The sequence below is a fragment of the Dasypus novemcinctus genome, chromosome 19, assembly GCF_030445035.2.
Source record: "Dasypus novemcinctus isolate mDasNov1 chromosome 19, mDasNov1.1.hap2, whole genome shotgun sequence".
NCBI classification, from domain to species: domain Eukaryota; kingdom Metazoa; phylum Chordata; class Mammalia; order Cingulata; family Dasypodidae; genus Dasypus; species Dasypus novemcinctus.
Genome location: NC_080691.1, coordinates 1,989,786 through 2,009,379, shown reverse-complemented (window position 1 = coordinate 2,009,379; position 19,594 = coordinate 1,989,786). Strand labels below are relative to the sequence as shown.

Below are 19,594 nucleotides of genomic sequence, written 5' to 3'. Positions count from 1 at the left end.
CAGCAAGTGCCCGAACCTGCGGGGCCTGCCGGCTGGAGAAAGAGGCTCCCATAGCGGAGGAGGAATTGGTCCTTACCTGCTCACGGGCAGCAGGTGCTCGTGCCCCACGTTTGGGCACCAGTTGAAGCCTCTGTGGGGCTTCGTGGGGTCGCAGGAGGCAAGGACGACGCGGCCCGGCTAGAGGAGACAAACCACGGAGACTGGCTGATGGCGCAGATCCGATTTATTGAGGAAGTGTTTGACAATATAAGCCCGAGGGAATGGGGGTGGGGCTAGTGCGGGGTGAGAGCTGATTGGTGAGCACGGGGTTTTTGCCTATCTGTGGTGTGGGAGCTGAGGCGCTGCAGGCCGGCGCGGGGAGGGCTGTTGCTGGCCCCGGCTCCCTATTGGTCCGGGCGGGCTGAATGCCCTTATAAGGTCAGGCGGTCGGCTCGGCAAGCAGGGGGGGCATGAGATGACGTGCAGTGGGAGGGCTGAAGGGCGGGCCGAGGGCAGTGACGCCCGTACCAGGCCGAGGGCGGAGCGCCCGTACCAGCCACCTTTACCCTAGCGGAAGCGGTACCTACTTCGCGCCAGAGTTGGCCAGAGAGGCAAGCCAGACTGTTGCCTGATGCTGTGCCTCATTTTGTTTGTTTTTTTTCTTCTCTTTTTGTCCTTTTTGTTGCTCTTACTCTCTCCTCCAACTCTGCCTTTCCTGTTTTTTTCTTTCTTCCTGCCAAAATGTCTTTAGTATTTCTTGAATGGCAGGATTCTTGTTGGCATACTCTTTTTATTTATCTTTATCTGTGAATATTTTGGACACTCCATCATTTTTAAATGCTAGTTTAGCTGGGTAGAGTAATTATTGTTTGGAAATTTTTTTCTTTTAGTACCTTGACTATATCAAACCACTTTCTTCTTGCCTCCATAGTTTCAGATGAGTAATTGGCACTTAATCTTATGGGTCCTCCCTTGTGTGTGATGGTTTTCTTTTCTTTTGCTGCTTTTAGAATTTTCTCTTTGTCTTGAGCATTGGATAATTTGACAAGTATATGTCTTGGGTTGGGCCTGTTGGGATTTATGATGTTTGGGGTGCGTTGTGCTTCTTGGATATGTACATCTGCCTCTCTCAGTAGATTTGGGAAGTTTTCAGCCATTATTTCCTGTAACACCCCTTCTGACCCCTTTACTTCTCTTCTCCTTCTGGGATGCCTATAATACGTATGTTTGTTCGTTTTGCATTGTCATTCAGGTCCCTAAATCCTAGCTGGATTTTTTCTATCTTTTTATCGATCAATTCTTCTATCTGTTTGATTTCCGATGTACTGTCTTCCACATCGCTAATTCTCTCCTCCGCCTCTTCTAATCTGCTGCTATTTGCTGCGTGTGTATTTTTGATTTCTTGAATTGTGGTGTTCATCACCGTCATATCTGTTTTCTCTTTGCATATGTCTGCAATTTCCAAGTGTTTTCTTCATAATGTTAATCTCTTCCTTTACTTCATTAAGATGGTCTTTAATATATGTATTGAGATCTTTCATTACTTGTCTGATGTTCTGCTCCCCTTCCTGCTTTTTAGTTTCTTCATTGGAATGGGCCATGTTTTCCTGATTTTGGTTTGGTTTGTAGTTTTTTGTTGCTGTCTCATCATTCTATTTTGACAGGTTTTATCAGTTCCTGAGGGTCTTTGTCTAATCTTGGGGATTAATTAGTTGTTTATTGTGTGTAAGTGTTATATCTTCTCTTTGTCACTTTGTTCTTCTTACTCTATTTTCTTGTTGCTGGCTAAGTTCACTCTTGCAAGAATCTCCTCTGTCACCGTCCCACTAAATCGACGTTCAGACACCTCCTGTCCTGCAAGCATCCAAAACAGCCCAGTCCAGCAGGACTCTAACCCTAATCAGCTGCTTCTTTGCAGCAGAGATTATGAGGTGTACTCACTCAGACACCATCTTGCCCCACCTCCTTGACCACAATTTAATGTCTTTCTTGAATTTCAATTTCCAACACTCAGGACTGTGCTGAAATAAGTATTCTCTTCCAAGTGCTATGCTGTGACTTCAGAACACAGTAGTAGAAACATTAATTATATCCTTTTCCATATAGAATTTACATCATTTTTTGAGAATTTATGTTAATTGGATTATTTTTGAATATAATATTCAATCACTTTGAAAACAGAGATTTCAAACCATTTAGAATATAGACAATTCTGCAGTCTCTCTTTTTACTAGTACATGGGTAACAACAAACAGTGGTCCTCATTGAAATGGGCAAAAGGTCAAGAGTTACAGATTCTGTTGAAATATTGTCAGTGATCTAAGTTGAAGTTATTGTTGCGTTGCTGACTTTAAATACTTACCCTATTCTTTGGTACATTGTGATATACATCATGATCATGACTTGTTACTATCATAACTCAAAATCCAGGTAATTTTTTTTCATACAAACAGGATATCAAGTCTGCAAAAGAGATGTGCTTTCCCAGTTGGAACAGGAAGAAGTGTCACAAGAAGGAATAGGTTTTCCTCAATACCAGAATCCAGGTGAACTGTAAAGACCTCTGCATTAGAAGAGGGGTCTCATGATAAAGTATGTGCTTGAATATTTTAACTTCAGGATTCCTTAAGAGTGTAATGGTTTCTTTTTTTTAATTGGTATTTTTATAAAGATTTATTTCCTTCCCTCCCTCCCCCCACCCCAGTTTTCTGTTCTCTGTGTCTATTTGCTGCTTCGTCTTTGTTCGCTTCTGTTGTTGTCAGTGGCCCAGGAATCTGTGTTTGTTTCTTTTTCTTGCATCATCTTGGGCCAGCTCTCTGTGTTTGCCGTGCCATTCCTGGGCAGGCTGCACTTTCTTTCGTGCTGGGCAGATCTCTTTATGGGGTGTAGTCCTTGCACATGGGGCTCCCCTACATGGGGGACTCCCCTGAGTGGCATGACAATCCTTGCACACATCAGCACTGCACATGGGTCAAGGAGGCCCGGGGTTTGAACCACGGACCTCCCATGTGGCAGACGTATGCCCTATCCATTGGGCCAAGTTCACTGCTTATAATGATTTCTAAACTGTAGCTGAAGATATAGGGGAAATTTTAGTCACGTGTTTGTTCCATACATTTCTTAATCTTTATTGAGTGTCTTTGGCATTGGGAAAGGGATATTCGTTTGTTATTGTAATTACACTGTCATATAATAATCCTTGTCCTATTCCTATTCTTGGAAGATTGTTTTCCACATTTTTACCTCTCTGACGTCCCAACTTTTTTCTCACATTGCATGTCTCAAAATCCTTTCAGACTGTTATGTCCTAGAATTATCTTATTTATGACTTTGATATTCTTTCCCAGCTAATTGTGAATGTGGGAAACATACTGAAAGGGATATTTGGAACTTTCTAAATTTTTCTTCCCCTAAAACTATTCTAACAATTTATTCTGCCTTTTTTCAATTACTACAGGGAGGCACTATGCCTTTAAAACATGGGAAATGATAGAAATGATATTCAGTCAACCTACCTGTAGGAAAGACACTTCTAAAATGATGTCATTGGTAAGTTCAATTTTATATACCCTAGTGTTCCAATAGATACCCAATGATGGAATAAATTTGGAATTCAGTAAATTATGAAATTAAAATTAATGTTAGAATTAAGTGCTAATCCAGCAAAAATTTGTGATAGTTTGAATTTTCAGTTAGAACCTAAACACAAACTCTAACCTGAGTTCACATAAAAATCAAATTGTATAAGCAGGTTTTATGAATGTAATCTTTGAAACATCATGAAGCTAAAAATTGATCAGATACCTCTGCAATTAGAGTGTTGTAATAGAGAAAATCTCTGTGTATGGATTAGAATACTTTTATATGAAACCAACATGGGAGATATTTTAATTGGATACTACCACTAGTGTATTAGTTTAGGTTTCATATATAGGGAAATGTAGAAATTCACTTAAATGGACAAAAGTTTTACAGTCTCTCATCTAATTCCCCACAGCACAGATCTCACACCCAAAAGAATTCCTTTAAATGTAATTCTTTGCAAGAAGATTCCTCTCACACATCCATAGTGAACCAATATGCATTGATTCCCCTAACAAAGAAATCCTATTTCAGGAAACCACCTCCAGCAGTCCTCAGTGACTATTCATATGTTAAACAACATAAGCATCTTCACCATACAAGTAAATCATATGAATGCTACCAAAGTGATAAAAATTATATCCAATGCTCTGACCTCAGGCAATACAATGTAACTCCCATTGGAGAGAAAACCCATGCCTGTCATCTAGGTGGGAAAGCCTTCACTACATCCTCTTCCCTTAAACAGCATGAAGGATGTCACATTGGAGGAAAACCACATGAATGTCATCAGTGTGGGAAAACCTATAGTCATTATACTTTCCTTAAATATCATGAAAGAACTCACACTGGAGAGAAACCCCATGAATGTCATCTTTGTGGGAAAACCTTCATTCAGTCATCTGCCCTCAAAAAACATGTAAGAACTCACACTGGAGAGAAACCCCATGAATGTCATCTATGCAAGAAAACTTTCAGTCAACATTCCCATCTTCAACAACATGAGAGAACTCACACTGGAGAGAAACCCCATGAATGCCATCTCTGTGGGAAAGCCTTCAGTAGATTATCTTCCCTTAAACAACATGGGAGATGTCACCCTGGAGGAAAACCACATGAATGTCCTCTGTGTGGGAAAACCTATAGTCATTATGCTTCCCTTAAATATCATGAAAGAACTCACGCTGGAGAGAAACCGCATGAATGCCATCACTGTGGGAAAGCTTTCACTAAATTATCTGTCCTTAAACGACATGAGAGATGTCACACTGGAGAAAAACCACATGAATGCCATCTGTGTGGGAAAACTTATAGTCAATATACTTCCCTTAAATATCATGAGAGAACTCACACTGGAGAGAAACCCCATGAATGTCATCTTTGTGGGAAAGCCTTCATTCAACTATGTCAGCTAAAACAACATGAAAGAACTCACACTGGAGAGAAACCCCATGAATGTCATCTTTGTGGGAAAGCCTACGTTCAGTTATCTTCCCTCAAAAAACATGAAAGAACTCACACTGGAGAGAAACCCCATGAATGTCATCTATGCAAGAAAGCTTTCAGTCAACGTTCCTATCTTCAACAACATGAGAGAACTCACACTGGAGAGAAACCCCATGAATGCCATCTCTGTGGGAAAGCTTTCACTACATTATCTTTCCTTAAACAACATGAGAGATGTCACACTGGAGAAAAACCACATGAATGTCATGTGTGTGGGAAAACCTATAGTCATTATGCTTCCCTTAAATATCATGAAAGAACTCACAGTGGAGAGAAACCCCATGAATGTCATCTATGCAAGAAAGCTTTCAGTCAACATTCCCATCTTCAACAACATGAGAGAACTCACAGTGGAGAGAAACCCCATGAATGCCATCTCTGTGGGAAAGCTTTCACTAAATTATCTGTCCTTAAACAACATGAGAGATGTCACAATGGAGAAAAACCACATGAATGTCATCTGTGTGGGAAAACTTATAGTCAATATACTTCCCTTAAATATCATGAGAGAAGTCACACTGGAGAGAAACCCCATGAATGTCATCTTTGTGGGAAAGCCTTCATTCAACTATGTCACCTAAAACAACATGAAAGAACTCACACTGGAGAGAAACCCCATGAATGTCATCTTTGTGGGAAAGCCTATGTTCACTCATCTTCCCTCAAAAAACATGAAAGAACTCACACTGGAGAGAAACCCCATGAATGTCATCTATGCAAGAAAGCTTTCAGTCAACGTTCCTATCTTCAACAACATGAAAGAACTCACACTGGAGAGAAACCCCATGAATGTCATCTATGTGGGAAAGGTTTCAGTCAACGTACTTCTCTTAAACAACATGAGAGAACACACTGGAGAGAATCCCCATGAATGCCATCTTTGTGGGAAAGCCTTCAACTATGTCACCTAAAACAACATGAAAGAACTCATACTGGAGGGAAACCCCATGAATGTCATCTATGTCATTCAGTCAACTTACTTTTCTTAAACAACATCAGAGAACACACTGGAGAGAAACCCCATGAATGTCATCTATGTGGGAAAACCTTCATTCACCTTACTAGCCTAAAGCAACATGTGAGAACTCACACTGGAGAGAAACCCTATGAATGTCATCTTTGTGGGAAAGCCTTCAGTCAGTATGCTAGTCTTCAACAACATATGAGAATTCACACTGGAGAGAAACCCTATGAATGTTGTCTGTGTGGGAAAATTTTCACTTTGAGTTCTGCCCTCATGAAACGAGAGAATTCATGCTTGACAGAAATCATAATATATGTATGAGGAAACATTAATTATTCTAACCTTGGACAACAGGAGATTACCCAAACTGGAGAGAATCCCTATGAATGCTGAAAATTTGAGAAAGCAATCAGTCAGTATTCTTACTTTAAATGTAAAAACTCACAGTATAATAGTTTTGGGTAAGAAAGAGACTTCAGCCATAGATTGAACCTTTAAACATACCAAAGAACTCACATAGTGAATAAACGGTGTTTTTAATCTCTTCAGTAGTTCCTGTACTTATCCATACTACTTCAATAGCTTGCATGTATACTGTGAGCCTCTGAACCCCCACCATTTTTTACTCATTATCACTCATATATTTGTGCATTGACTGTACCGAAGGCTTTATTTATCACTACCTTTTTTACATTTGCATTTAGGCACTTGTAGGAAGCAAGATGTGGAGTTACATACCAAACAGTACAATACAATAATGCTGGCATTTACAATTATCCAAATGGTTACCTGTACTGCAGATCATTGTTTCTTTAGGGTGTTTTGAAGTACTCACTAGGTAGTACTTTTCATTTCAGTACTTAGTGTCTTTTCATTTCAGTCTGAAAAACTCCCATTACTATTGCTTGTGAGGCAGGGCTAGTAGTGATGAATTCCCTCAGCTTTTGTTTAAGAGAGAATGTCTTAATTTCTCCCTCATATTTTTCTCCCCCATCTCCCCTCCACCCTGCTCTTTTTGCTGCCTGTGTCCATTTGCTGATGTGATCTTCTGTGTCTTTTTTTTTTTTTTTGGTGGTGTTTTTGCTTCTCATTTTCTCCCCTAGGATGCACTGGGATTTCATCCTGGAGACTCTGATGTGGAGAAAGTTTCCCTGTACTTGTGCCACCTCAGTTCCTTGTTCTGTTGTTGTCTTGCCTTGACTCCCCTTCATCTCTCTTTTTTTGTTGCATCATTATCTTGCTGCATGGCTCACTGTGTGGGCACTTGTTCAGCACATGGGCACTGGCTCACCATGCAGGCCCTGGTTTACTGTGCACTGGCTCAATGCATATGTTGACGCAGGCACTGACACACCATTTGGGTCACTGCATGGTCACTGGCTTGCTGCATGGGGCTGGCTCACCATGTGGGCATGCCTATACCAGGAGTCCCAAGGATCAAACCTGGATCATTTTTGAAAGAGCAGCTAACTATATAAATTCTTGTCTGGCATTTGTTTTCCTTCAGAACGTTTAGTATTTCAACGTTCTGCCCTCTTGCCTTCATTGAGTTCTGGTGAGAAATCAATCACTTCTCAATCTAATTATATGTAAAGTGTTCCTTTTCTCTTGCAGCTTTCAGAACTCTTCATTGTCCTTTGCATTTGGTAGTGTAAGCAATATATGGTGGACTATATTTTTTCATGGTTATCCCATTTGGTGATCACCAAGCTTCTTGGATTTGCATAATCACACCTTCTTAAAAGTTTGTGAATGTCTCTTTTTTAAAAAAAATATCCTTCTGGCCCTTTTTATCTTCTCCATCAGGCGCAGCCAGATATATTGGTATGGAGTGGGTGTTTTAGGCTATTTTCACTTTCAATATTTCTTTTCTCTTTGTCTTCCTCAGGCTAACTCACTTCAATTGTTTTTATTCAAGATCACTGCCAGCTCTAATCTACTGTTGAAACCCTCCTGAAAATTTCTCATAATAGATATTATGGGCTTCAACTCCAGTACTATTATTTTGTTACTTTTACTTAAATTGTTTATATTTTTCTCTTTACTTAAACTTTCATATTGCTCATTTATTTTTTTTCTGATATACTTTAGTTCTTGACCTGGACTTTCATTCACCTTCTTTAGAGTTTTTAAGACCTCTCTTTAAATGTCCACATTCTCATCTTCATTGGAATTTTCTGTATTTTTATGCTTCCCTTTGGATGGATGAGCATTTCATGTTTATCATTTTGTATTTCGTTGTTTTTCTTGCACATTCTATGTGTTAATATTTTTTTTAAGATTAATTTATTTAATTCCCCCCTCCCCCGGTTGTCTGTTCTCTGTGTCTATTTGCTGCATCTTGTTTCTTTGTCTGCTTCTGTTGTCGTCAGCGGGAAGTGTGGACGGTGCCATTCCTGGGCAGGCTGCACTTTCTTTCGCACTGGGCGGCTCTCCTTACGGGCGCACTCCTTGCACATGGGGCTCCCCTACACGGGGGACACCCCTATGTGACAGGGCACTCCTTGCGCACATCAGCACTGCACATGGGCCAGCTCCACATGGGTCAAGGTGGCCCAGGGTTTGAACCATGGACCTCCCATGTGGTAGATGGACGCCCTAACCACTGGGCCAAGTCCGTTTCCCATATGTGTTAATATTTTAAATATCAATTCTTATATTTATGCCTGGGATGGATTTTTTCATTTTGTAAACAGCTAGTGAGATGACAAACATTTTCTTGGGCTTCAGCTCTCTTATCAGGAAGGCTTGTCAAGGCAAATATACTGTACAGGGTTTTCCTTGTCTTTCTGGGCCTCCATCTTGTCCTGTGTCTTTGTTTGTTAGTTGTTTTGGAGTTTCACTATTTACAGGAATTTAGTTTTCTGCTCTTTTCCTAGTATACAGACAGCCCTCTCCTGAGTATTTGAAGCTGTAGGCCTTTGTCTCAAACTGTTCCACTTCTATAGTTTTTTATACTTATTTCATTGCCTCATGCTGCTTTTGTGTAGTGTAAATTCTGGAAGGAAGGTCACCCCAGAGATGAATTTCCCAAGTTGTTCTTTCCTAGGCATAAAGAGCCAGGGACTAATGAAGGGTTGCAGGCTTGCTCCAATGTGTCCTGTGGAGATGGAGAGTGAGGACAGCAAAACTTGAGTGCCTTCCTAAAGCTGAGCTTTTCTAGCCTGGCAACAAATGCAGCACTTCAGTTTACTCTCCCCCACAACCCTGGGGAACTGTTGCTTCTTTAAATCACCACTGCCTCTGCCTCTGTCCAGTAAAGTTTGGTAGATGCCACCATGTTTGTGCAGTTTGAAACAATAACTTCCTCCATTACCATTACCCAGTGATCTTAACTCAATAATAAAAAGCTGTGGTCAATGATCAGATGTGCCTGTCCTGTTCTTGGGGAATAGGATTTTTAAATCCCTTTCTGCCAGTGGCAGCTAGCTAGGGTCTGTACCCCATGGGGGTGGCCTTTTGTGAGATTGTATGATGGGAACCAGCTGCCACTCAGAGATTGTAATTACAGTTTTTTATAGTTTATTGGCCTTTTCCTCCTACATCTTCCATGGATGTTGTACAGTGTAATACTGCACTTTGACATTTAAAATAGGTGTTTCAGATGTTCCCTGCCTTAGAGTTGTGGAGGGATTGAGTACGGGAACTCCCTACTCTGTTATCTTTCTAATGTCTCATAATTTTGATTTCACCTGCAGGTCTCCATCTTCAATTCTCATAATCTCCTAAACAATGAATGACCTCACACTCACAACAATATTATTCTTGGAGGCCTGATTGTAATCCTGGTTCCAGAATGAAAAGAGATATAAGAAACCATGAGCCAGGCACTGGTAGCCCCTACCTCATTGGTCTCAGGATTAAACCAGTTTGACAGCTCCCTGGTATTCATGGGGGATTCTTAAAGTCCCATTTATTGATCCCCTTCCTCAAGAGGATGTAGACATCATGCCATAGGTACCTGAAATGTGGAGCATTACCTCTACCCAGGATAGTAGACAAGGTTGAAACATTGGCTGCCACCAACTTTGTGCAGAGCAGGTTGAAGTAATAACTTCCCCCAGAGCCATTACTCAGTGATCTCAACTCAGTAATCAAAAACTGTGATCAGTGATCAGCTATAGACTGTTTACTACACAAATGCTTTGGTCCTATATTACTCAAGACACCACCATACATACAAAAGGTGTGAAAGAAAGTTTAAATAATGGCCAAAAAGTCAACCAATTCCATTACATAATTTGCAAGGTACTCTGCTTGCAGCCCCCAAATCAGTGGAAGTTGCTTTGTAGTGCATCTTGGGAACATAGGCTCAGGCACAAAAAATCTTTTAGTAAGTGAACAGTTTATTAGCTAGCACAAATGGCCAAAAGATACAATCATGGCCCATCTCCCAGACAGGCAAGAGTTGGTAGATGCCTGCTTTACATGCTCCACTAGGAGAGAGTAACTCTGTGCTGTTGCAATGTTGAGTATTTATACACTCAAAGGGAAGATGACAATAAATCTTAACACATTTGATCTTACTCATTTCTTAAATTGGAATGTTGTGAACTTATATACACTGAAAAACTGGCATTATGGTAAATCACTGTCATCTTGATGGTGCTTTATTCACAGCAGGCCTAATTAAATGCCATTGTTTCATGCAGTGATTTGAAGCAATTAAAAACAGAATTATCGTCTATAGACTTTCATTAATAGCAATGCTTCAGTATTGGTTGATCAGTTTGAACAAATGGACCACACTAATCTGCAATGTCAGTAGTAGTGATAACCATGTGTGGGTGCCAGGATGTTGTATGGGAATTCCCTAAATTGTTATTATAATTTTTCTGTAAATATGAATCTATACATCTCTAAATATAAAGTTAAAACCTAATCACACTAAAGAAAAATGACTACTACGATCACTAGTAAAGTATAGGTCGTTACAGAGATATCCTTTCATGTGAGGAGATGAAGTGAGCGTCAGGCTTAGTTATGAAGAATTTGAAGGAGGCAGCCATTCAAAGTGCTAAGGCAAGAGCTTTCATGGCAGCAGTCACAGGAAGGGCAAATGTTTTAAATGGGGAAAGAAATTCCCCAGTTCAAGGAACAAAAGAGAGAGTGGGGAAAATTGGTTGGGAATGCAATTGGAGACCTGAGAAGAAAGCAGATCACATGGGACTTTGGAATCTGTATGGAGAGTGGTAGGAGCAGGGTAGAAGCAACAGCAGGAACGTGGCATATTTCTGGGCAAGTTAACCCTTAATTGTTCTAAACTATTAAGGTAAGGAATAGTGGAATGGGTCAGAAGATGTTTCTGCTTAACTTAGTGAATCTATCCAAAACATGCCAATTGATGAACAATATACTTGGATAAGCAAATATTAATAGGCCTATTTCAGTTGGCCTTGACTATGTTGCTTCTCATCTTGCCCCAACAACCTTGCTCAATCCCTTCAGATGTCTCCCCTCCCTCTCTCTGGCTTTCTCTTGGCACATAAGCATGCTCCCCCCTCTCTTTATGTCTCATCCAAAACTGAAATATCTGCTTTGCTGAAGCCCTTCACCACTGTAAATACTGCTCCCTCAATCTCCTCTCAGAGCTAAGGTTCTTAGATGAGTCAGTTATTACTTGACACTAACTCATTTCCAATTCAACTAGCTGCGATCTTGTCACACTTCAGCCAACTACTCCTCTGAAAATGCTCTTCTAAGGACCATTTACATTCAAGTTCTTAATTGTAATGGACACATTCCTCTTTATCTTCTTGATAATTTCTTCCTGATTTCTCTCATTATTTATAGGTTTGATTATATTTTTCCCTACTCCCACCTTGGCTTACCCATATCATCCTTTTCAACTTCCTTCCTACCCTTGGGTTTCTTCCTTTTCAGTGTAGTCTTCCACCATTTATCCCTTTCCTGTTGGTGCCCAAAATTTCAAACTCCTGCCCATATACCCCTCACTCTAATACAATTTGGAGTGAACACTTCCAAGTTATGGATTCAACTGAATCAAAATACAAGTGAACCCAACTCTTCACATCTAGTGAGAACTGTCTCCTCAGTCCCACATCTGAATTTCCAGTTGAACTCTCATAGACACCTCAAACTAAAGCTCTTCATACAATGTTCTCCCCCCCTTCCCTGTCAGGGTGCAGTCACCACCAGTGTGCTCTAAGCCAAAAGATAGAAGATTTCCTTGACATGTCCTGCTCTCTCATTCATTAATCCACTTAATGATGATGTGCCAAGTCTACTCCCTAAATACAGTTTCTTAATTTCCCTCCTCTTCCCTGTTTTTCCTGCTATAGACTTATCCCAAGTGTTCATTACTTGTATCCTGGCTCTCTATCACAAGATTTCTGCTAGTTCCTCTGCCTCTTGATGGAACGTTCTCCAATTCATCCTCTATATTGATGCTATTAAAAATATAACAACCCTATTAAAAATCTTTCACTGGTTTATGTAGTCTCCACAGTAAAGTCCAAATTCCTCAACATTTCATACCAAAAATCTCATGGTCTGGCCACAGTTCATCTCTCCAGGCTCACCCTTACCATCTCATCAGAGTTATGTTACCCTAGAGGTCAGGATATTCTAAAAAGGTTCTGAGGAGAAATTCATAAGTTATTAATAAAATTCTGAACAAGTCATTTTAATTTGTGAAAGTGGGGAAATTGGTTTAAACACAGTAATGGGCATTAAGAATAACCATGAAAAGAACAGAATGTAAATTTTGAGTCTGAACTCGTTTTTCATTGAAAACCCATTAATATCCTTAGGAGTTTAGTTTAGAAAATGCTCCTGAAGGCATTTGGAATAACTTAAAACAGGTCCTAGAATATGCTGTGCTCCCTTGCTTCTCCATCTCTGTGTGGGATAACATCCATTCATTCATTTACTTTTTTAGTGCAAAAACATTCATTGTACATCAACTGTATATTCTACATGAGCCAAATTAGAAAACGTGCTTTAAAAAATCAGGCTGAATGTTATGAACTTAGCAGTAAAAAATATGAGGAACTGAATTGGGGAAGATCATGAGACAGTAACCTTGCCCCATCCTTCTACTATCTCTGAAGTAGATGTCAGGGTTTTATTTTAGGTATTTTGAGGCATAGATATTAAGTATGCATATATTTAAAGTTATATTTTCTTCATGTATTCATTTGTTATGAAATATCCATCATTGTCTCTAGTAATTTTCTTGTAAAGTCTATTTTGTTTGATACTAATATAATTACTTCAGTTCTCTATTGGTTTCTCTGAATGATATGTCTTTTCCCATCATTTTATTTTCACTCTATTTGTGTCTTTAATCTAAGATGGGTCTCTTGTAGACAGTACATAGTTAGATCTTGTAAATTCATCCAGTTTGATGATCTGTGATATTGGGCTGTTTAGGCAATTCACATTCAATGGGTTGTTGGCATTTCTGGAATTATAAATCTATATTAGTAGTTATTTATTTTCTATATCTTCTCTTGTTTGTTTTCTGTTTTGCATAACTTATTAGTGTACCCTTTAAATTGATTTATTTACTTTTAACATTTCCTTAGGTATTCCTTTTAGAGTCTTATTGAAAGATTGGAATACAGCTTATTTTATACATTCTACTTCAGATCAATCCAGAAATACACTTTTCCCTAATGCACCTCTATTTCTTTTCCCTTTTCTTTAGGTTGTTATATATTTTTTATATGTTACAAATGCTCCATGTAAGAATTACTGATTTATACTATTTTCCTTCTTATAAATTAAAATAAAAAATGAAATGTTTACCTATAGAAGCTTTTATATTAACCCACATATTTATCATTTCTTGTGCTCTTCTCTATCTTGGATTATCTTTATTTGACTTTCATTTTACTAGATATAGAATTCATACTTGACAGTGTTTTTCTTGCAGTGCTTTGACAATGTCATTCCACTGCTTTGTAGCTACTGTCCTTTAATTTTATTGATACTCCACTTTATGTAATGCATTCATTTTTCTCTTGTTGCTTTCACGATTTTCTCATTATACTTGATTTTAGTTTTCTTTTTCTTCTGAATTAAACTATAAGTATGTGTGTCACATAATAGAACAATTCTACTCAAGTAACCAATATTTAAATGATCTACCTACTAAATAACATTTTGCAGGGATGATTAGGCATACTGTGTAATGTAAAAATATATCTTGTGTGGAGATAGTAACAGGAGAGGCTTTTGATGTGGCAGAATCTGTTTTGAAATTAATTTTCTTGTGGGCCCTCACGTGGCAGTGATATGTAGAAGACTGGCAGTAGCTTCTCTGATACTCTCATGGGCTCACAAGTTTTTTGGCTGAAGGGCTTTTCACGTGTGCACACTTGAAGGGCTTCTCCACTTTGTGAATCTTCTGGTGCACATTGAGGTCTAATGTCTGGAAGAAACCTTTCTGACACACAGCACAAACAAATGGTCTCCCATTCCTGTGTCTTCTCTGGTAGGTGTCTAGCTGAACTGGTACCTAAAGATCCTGGGACAGTTCTCACACTTGTATGATTTGGGGGAACTATGGACACTTTCCTGGTTTATTCCATGTATGGATGTTCTATAATTGCTTTGGTTGGTAGGGACAGGCTTAGAGCTGGCTAGATCTATCCTGGGAAGAAACTGTGGTTCTACCTCCATCAGGACATCTTGAGAAGGTCCTCTTAGGGATCCTTTCTGGGATACAGAGGAGCCAAGCTCTGCTCTTCTGGAATTATGCAGTTTCTCCCAAGTTCCACACCCCTCTTCAGGCTTAGGGCTATTATCTTCCTGAATAATAACCAGGGTAGGTAATTGATTGACTCAATTAGTAATACTGTCATTGACTTGATTGGAATATCACAGAACTGTTGATATTCCCCTGCGTGTTCTGTTTGAAGGGGAATATTTTGGGGGCCATGGAAGGGCGTTCTCATACTCTTGGGATTCCTGCTGACATTTTTTCCCATGAGATGAGTACTTAAGGTCATATTCTCTGAGAAGTGGGCTTCCTGTCCCTGCATGTGAACATGGACAAAATCAGGTGACCTCATGTAATCATTGGTCAGATCTTCCATGAGTTTCTCCAGGATTCTTCTGCTTGAATTGCAGTTCCCTCTCAAAGTGGACCAGTTTTTGCAGTATCCATTCATCATTAACTGTTCCAGGAGCAATTGAGAAATAATTTCTTCCTTGCTGTGATTATCTGGCTGCAGCCACAAGTGAAATGCCTTACAGAGTATTTTTAATTCCTGCTTTTCAAATGAGCCATTGTTGGTTTGATATAGGCTGAGCTGAGGACACTGAAACTTAGAGTTCACACTTTTCTTCTAGACATTTGTTCCTTGTATGGGTCCTTGTATTTTTCATAGTTTCTCTGTGATGTGTGGATCTCTTCGTATATATCCTAGCAGGGTTTGTTTTTAACTTCCTAGTATGAATATTGTTTATCATTAAATCTAGGTCATTGTTGGTCTTTATTTCTTCAAATATTTTTCTTCCCCTTCTCTCCTTCTAGGAGTCCAGTTACATGGAAGTTGGTGTATTTGATGTTTCTCACAGATGACTGACATTCTCTTAATTTTCCCTCAGTAATTTTAGTTGGGTTCTGAAGAATGGATTTTTTAGTTCAAGATTCATTCTTTTGCCATCTTGAATTACCTGTTGCATTGCTCTACAGAATTTCTCATGAGTTACTCTTTCACCAACACTAAAACTTCTTTTTAAAATAATTTTTATCTCCTCTTAGAAATTCCTTTTCTTGCTTCATTGTAGCCATATTGTCTTTTCATTCATTAAATATGATCTTTTTTAGTTCTTGGAACACATATAATAACTGTTTGATATCTTCATTTGAAAGACTTCTGGAGATAGTTATGGAACAATCCTCTTCACTGCATTTCCCCCTGTGTATGAAACACTTTCATTTTCTGAAAACTGATCATTCTGGATGACTTAAAATATTTTACCATGTTTGGATTCTTAATTTTAATTGTTATGGTGCTTACGGCTGATGTTGCTAATTTTTTTATTGATATTTTTACTTTGGTCTTGCTTGGACTAAATCTGTAGTTTCTCTCTCCCCTGTACTATACAGCAATATATGTCTGTTCTTGATATATGTGTGTGCATATATATGCATAAACACACAAATATGTAATATATTTTATATAGCATATATTACATAATTCTTGCTGTCTTCCTGTGGGTTGCACCTCTTTCTATGTGAATTAACTGTCAGCTAATAAATGTGCAGAGGTTGTTTTTAACCACTGTGGACCACTAAGGGTTCAATCCTTTGCTCATCAGTCTATGTGGGAAGAAGATTATTGAAAGTTCCCTGCAATTACTACCAATCTCTAACTGGTGATGCAACTAGAAAGAGACCTTGAATAAAAGGGTCAACTCAGACCAGCAGAATATCTCAGCCTACATCTTGAATCAAGTATTAAAAACTGCTCCTTGACTTTGAATAAAAGGGGGAAATAGCAAAGACAAATTAGTTTATATGGCTAAGAGTCTTCCAGAAAGAGTCAGGAAGTCATCAGAAGGGTCACACTTATGCACACCTCAACAGGATCCCAGAGAGAGCCAAAGTAGGTAGAACCCTAGGTGCTGGTTCTCCTGAAGGCTCTGGAGAGCCACAGGGTATATGGTCATGGCAGATGGATTTGGAGTTTTGAGGCATGTCAGAGTGCCCTCCTTTGGAATTTGTGCTCCTGAGTGTGATGGAGCTGGACTCAGATGTGACCTTCCTACACATGTCTCTTCTGTCACTTCTCCTGAATCTGTTGTTGGCACTAAGGATGGTGCATACTCAGGGAACTTGAATCTCTGGACTGCCCATGTGCCAGCTGGGCCCTGAACCTGAGCAGAGTTGTGGCTCCTACTCTCTGGTTCATTGGATTTACCCAGGTCTGCTAACAGGGAGGTGAAGACGGTCAATCGCAGCACCAGGGAATCAAGAGTGCCAACTACTGCAAGCAGAGGAATTGCATCCATCATCCATGTGGAATCTAAACCCCCTCTTGATCTAAAGGAGTGGACATCACCATCCCAGGATCCACAGAATGGAGGAATAAAATATGGATTAGAGTGGACACACTGATATTCTACTATAAAACTATTGTGACTAGTAATAGAAGAAATTGTAGCATTGAGGTGGAGAAAGTGGCCACAGTAGTTGCTGATGGCAGGAAGAGGGAAGAAAAGATGTGATGTGGGGGCATTTTGGGGACCCTGAGTTGTCCTAAGTGATATTGCAGGGTCAGAGGCTGGACTTTATATATTCTGCCATAACCCACTGAATGTACTGGGGTAGAGTGTGAACCACAGGGTATACTATTATCTATGCTGTGCAGCAGTGCTCAAAACTGTGTTCACTGATTGCGGAGTGTGCCACAATGATGGAGGAGTTTGTTGGTGTGGGAGGAATGGGGTGGGGGGGCTGTATGCAGGAACCTCATTTTTTAATGTAACTTTTTTGTGATGTGTATATCTTCAAAAATTACAATTTACATAAATGATGGGGTGGAGGGTGGGGAGTGGGGTATATGGGAAGCTCATTTTTTTATGTTTTTTTAGTGTTGTTTAATGTAAATTCTTTGTGATCTATTAACTTTAATAAAAAAGTGTAAATAAAATAAAACCAAGAAAAAAAAAAGAAGTCTGAAATATCCAAGAACGAAAAGGTTATACAGGAAAGAGAGTTCTTTGTTATTAGAGTTAGTTATAACAGATACTGAAAGTGATCGTCGTTATCTTCTTGATCTTAAATACTACCACACAGTAGTACTAGAAAGAATAGGAGAGGGAAGCTGACTTTGCCCAGTGGTTAGGGCATCTGTCTACCACATGGGAGTTCTGCGGTTCAAACCCTGGGCCTCCTTGACCCATGTGGAGCTTGCCCATGTACAGTGATGATGCACGTAAGGAGTGTGCCCTAAGGTGAGCCACCCAGCACAAAAGAAAGTGCAGCCTGCCCAGCAATGATGCTGCATGGAGAGCTGACACAAGATGACGCAACAGAGAGAAACACAGATTCCCGTGCCACTGACAACAGAAGCAGACAAAGAAGAACATGCAGCAAATAGACACAGAGAACAGAGAACTGGGAGGGGGGAAGGGGAGAGAAATAAATAATAAATAAATCTTAAAAAAAAAAAGAATAGGAGGAGACATAAGTAATTACACAATGTAATTGAGGCAAAGGTTTATATACCAACAAGCCACCACCAGAACACTGCAGACTTTGGAAGAAAGATGGCCTGATTTAGTACTCTAGCCTCCAAAACTAAGATAGCAAATTCCTGTTGCTTAAGCCAGCCAGGATATGGTGGTCTTAAGGCATCCCTGGAAAACTTAATATAGTACTGATGAGTCTAGAATGATATCTGTCACTCTACATCCCCCATTGACTCAGGCAAGTACAAGGACATGAAATTTTATGAAACAGGATAAAAAGTTTAGAATAGTTCCAGAAACTATATCTTGGAGACAATTGGAGGCAATTATCCTTCATAAGCTATATAAATGATTTCCAAAAATTTTGCTTCTGTACTTAAAAAAGACATTTTAAAAGTTATATAACCCTGGCACATTTTTAACTTGGCTTCTTAACATTTTTCTCATAAATTTACATAGCTCCAAATGATATATCTAACACACTGCATTTACTGCAGTTTTTAAAATAAGACTTCTATATCATTCTTTTAAGTGAATCCACTATCATCGAAATATATACTGAGTTCATATCACTCTTTGTTTAAAAATACACAAATAGACTTTTCATAATCAAACAGAAATGTGTGTTCCCATTTCTTCTTGAACTTCTATTCCCATTTTATGTCCTGACAAATGTTATCTCAAATTAAAATGTAATGTTAAAGCAATATATTTACATTTGAAAATATTTTGTTCACCCATTAACACTACTTTGCAAGAAATGTTTGAATGTGGATTAAATCTTATTTAAAGATGTCCTAGTTAAAAAAAAAATAAAAGGAAAGTTCCCTGACATTTTTGTATCTGCTGTGATGTTTCCTTTGCTACACACTTTCAGTTCTCCTAAGTGCTTGTGTATAGCCTCAGGATCAGCAAGGATTATATGGATGATAGGGCCTGTATTAGTCATCTGAAGGGGAGCTGATGCAAAATATCAGAAGTCTGTTGGTTTTTAAAAGTGTATTTATTTGGAGTAGGAATTTACAGGCACTAGGCCATAGAGCATAATTTACTTCCCTCACCAGTCTGTTTTCATGTGTTTGAGCAAGATGGCTGCTGACATCTGCAGGGGTCAGGCTTCCTGGGTTCCTCTCTTCCCAGGTCTTGCTTCTGTCCAGGATCAGGGTTCCTCTCTTCCCAGGGCCTACTTCTCTCTGGACTCAGAGTTCTTCTCTTCCTGGGGGATGCTTCTCTTACCACTGTGTGCTTACTTGCTGGAGCTTCAGCTTAAGACTTCAGCATCAAACTCCAACATCAAAACTCCAACATCAAAACCCCTAACTCTTTAAATTTTTAAATTTTGTCTTCAAAAAAGTTTTAGATCACAGTAACATCACATATGCACTATAGGGG

At 39.3% G+C, this 19,594-nt stretch overlaps 1 protein-coding gene across 7 annotated transcripts in view; it reads left to right on the top strand.

The window, feature by feature from the left end:
* The window catches only part of LOC101441609 (zinc finger protein 709-like), a 60,905-nt gene that overhangs the window by 26,177 nt on the left and 15,134 nt on the right, over positions 1-19,594 (top strand). The window contains exons 5-8 of one of the 7 annotated variants that reach the window (XR_011646453.1): positions 2,433-2,525; positions 3,437-3,528; positions 4,096-8,418; positions 17,996-19,034. Coding sequence is in view for 5 of the 7 variants with exons in the window: in XM_058281124.2 (XP_058137107.1) it covers positions 2,433-2,525; positions 3,437-3,528; positions 3,977-5,938 (2,147 nt within the window). In the remaining 2 variants the exon portion in view is untranslated. Of the gene's footprint in view, positions 1-2,432; positions 2,526-3,436; positions 3,529-3,976; positions 19,035-19,594 lie in introns of those variants that run through there. The other 6 variants (XR_011646452.1, XM_071209700.1, XM_058281124.2 and 3 more) reach the window with 6 other exon arrangements.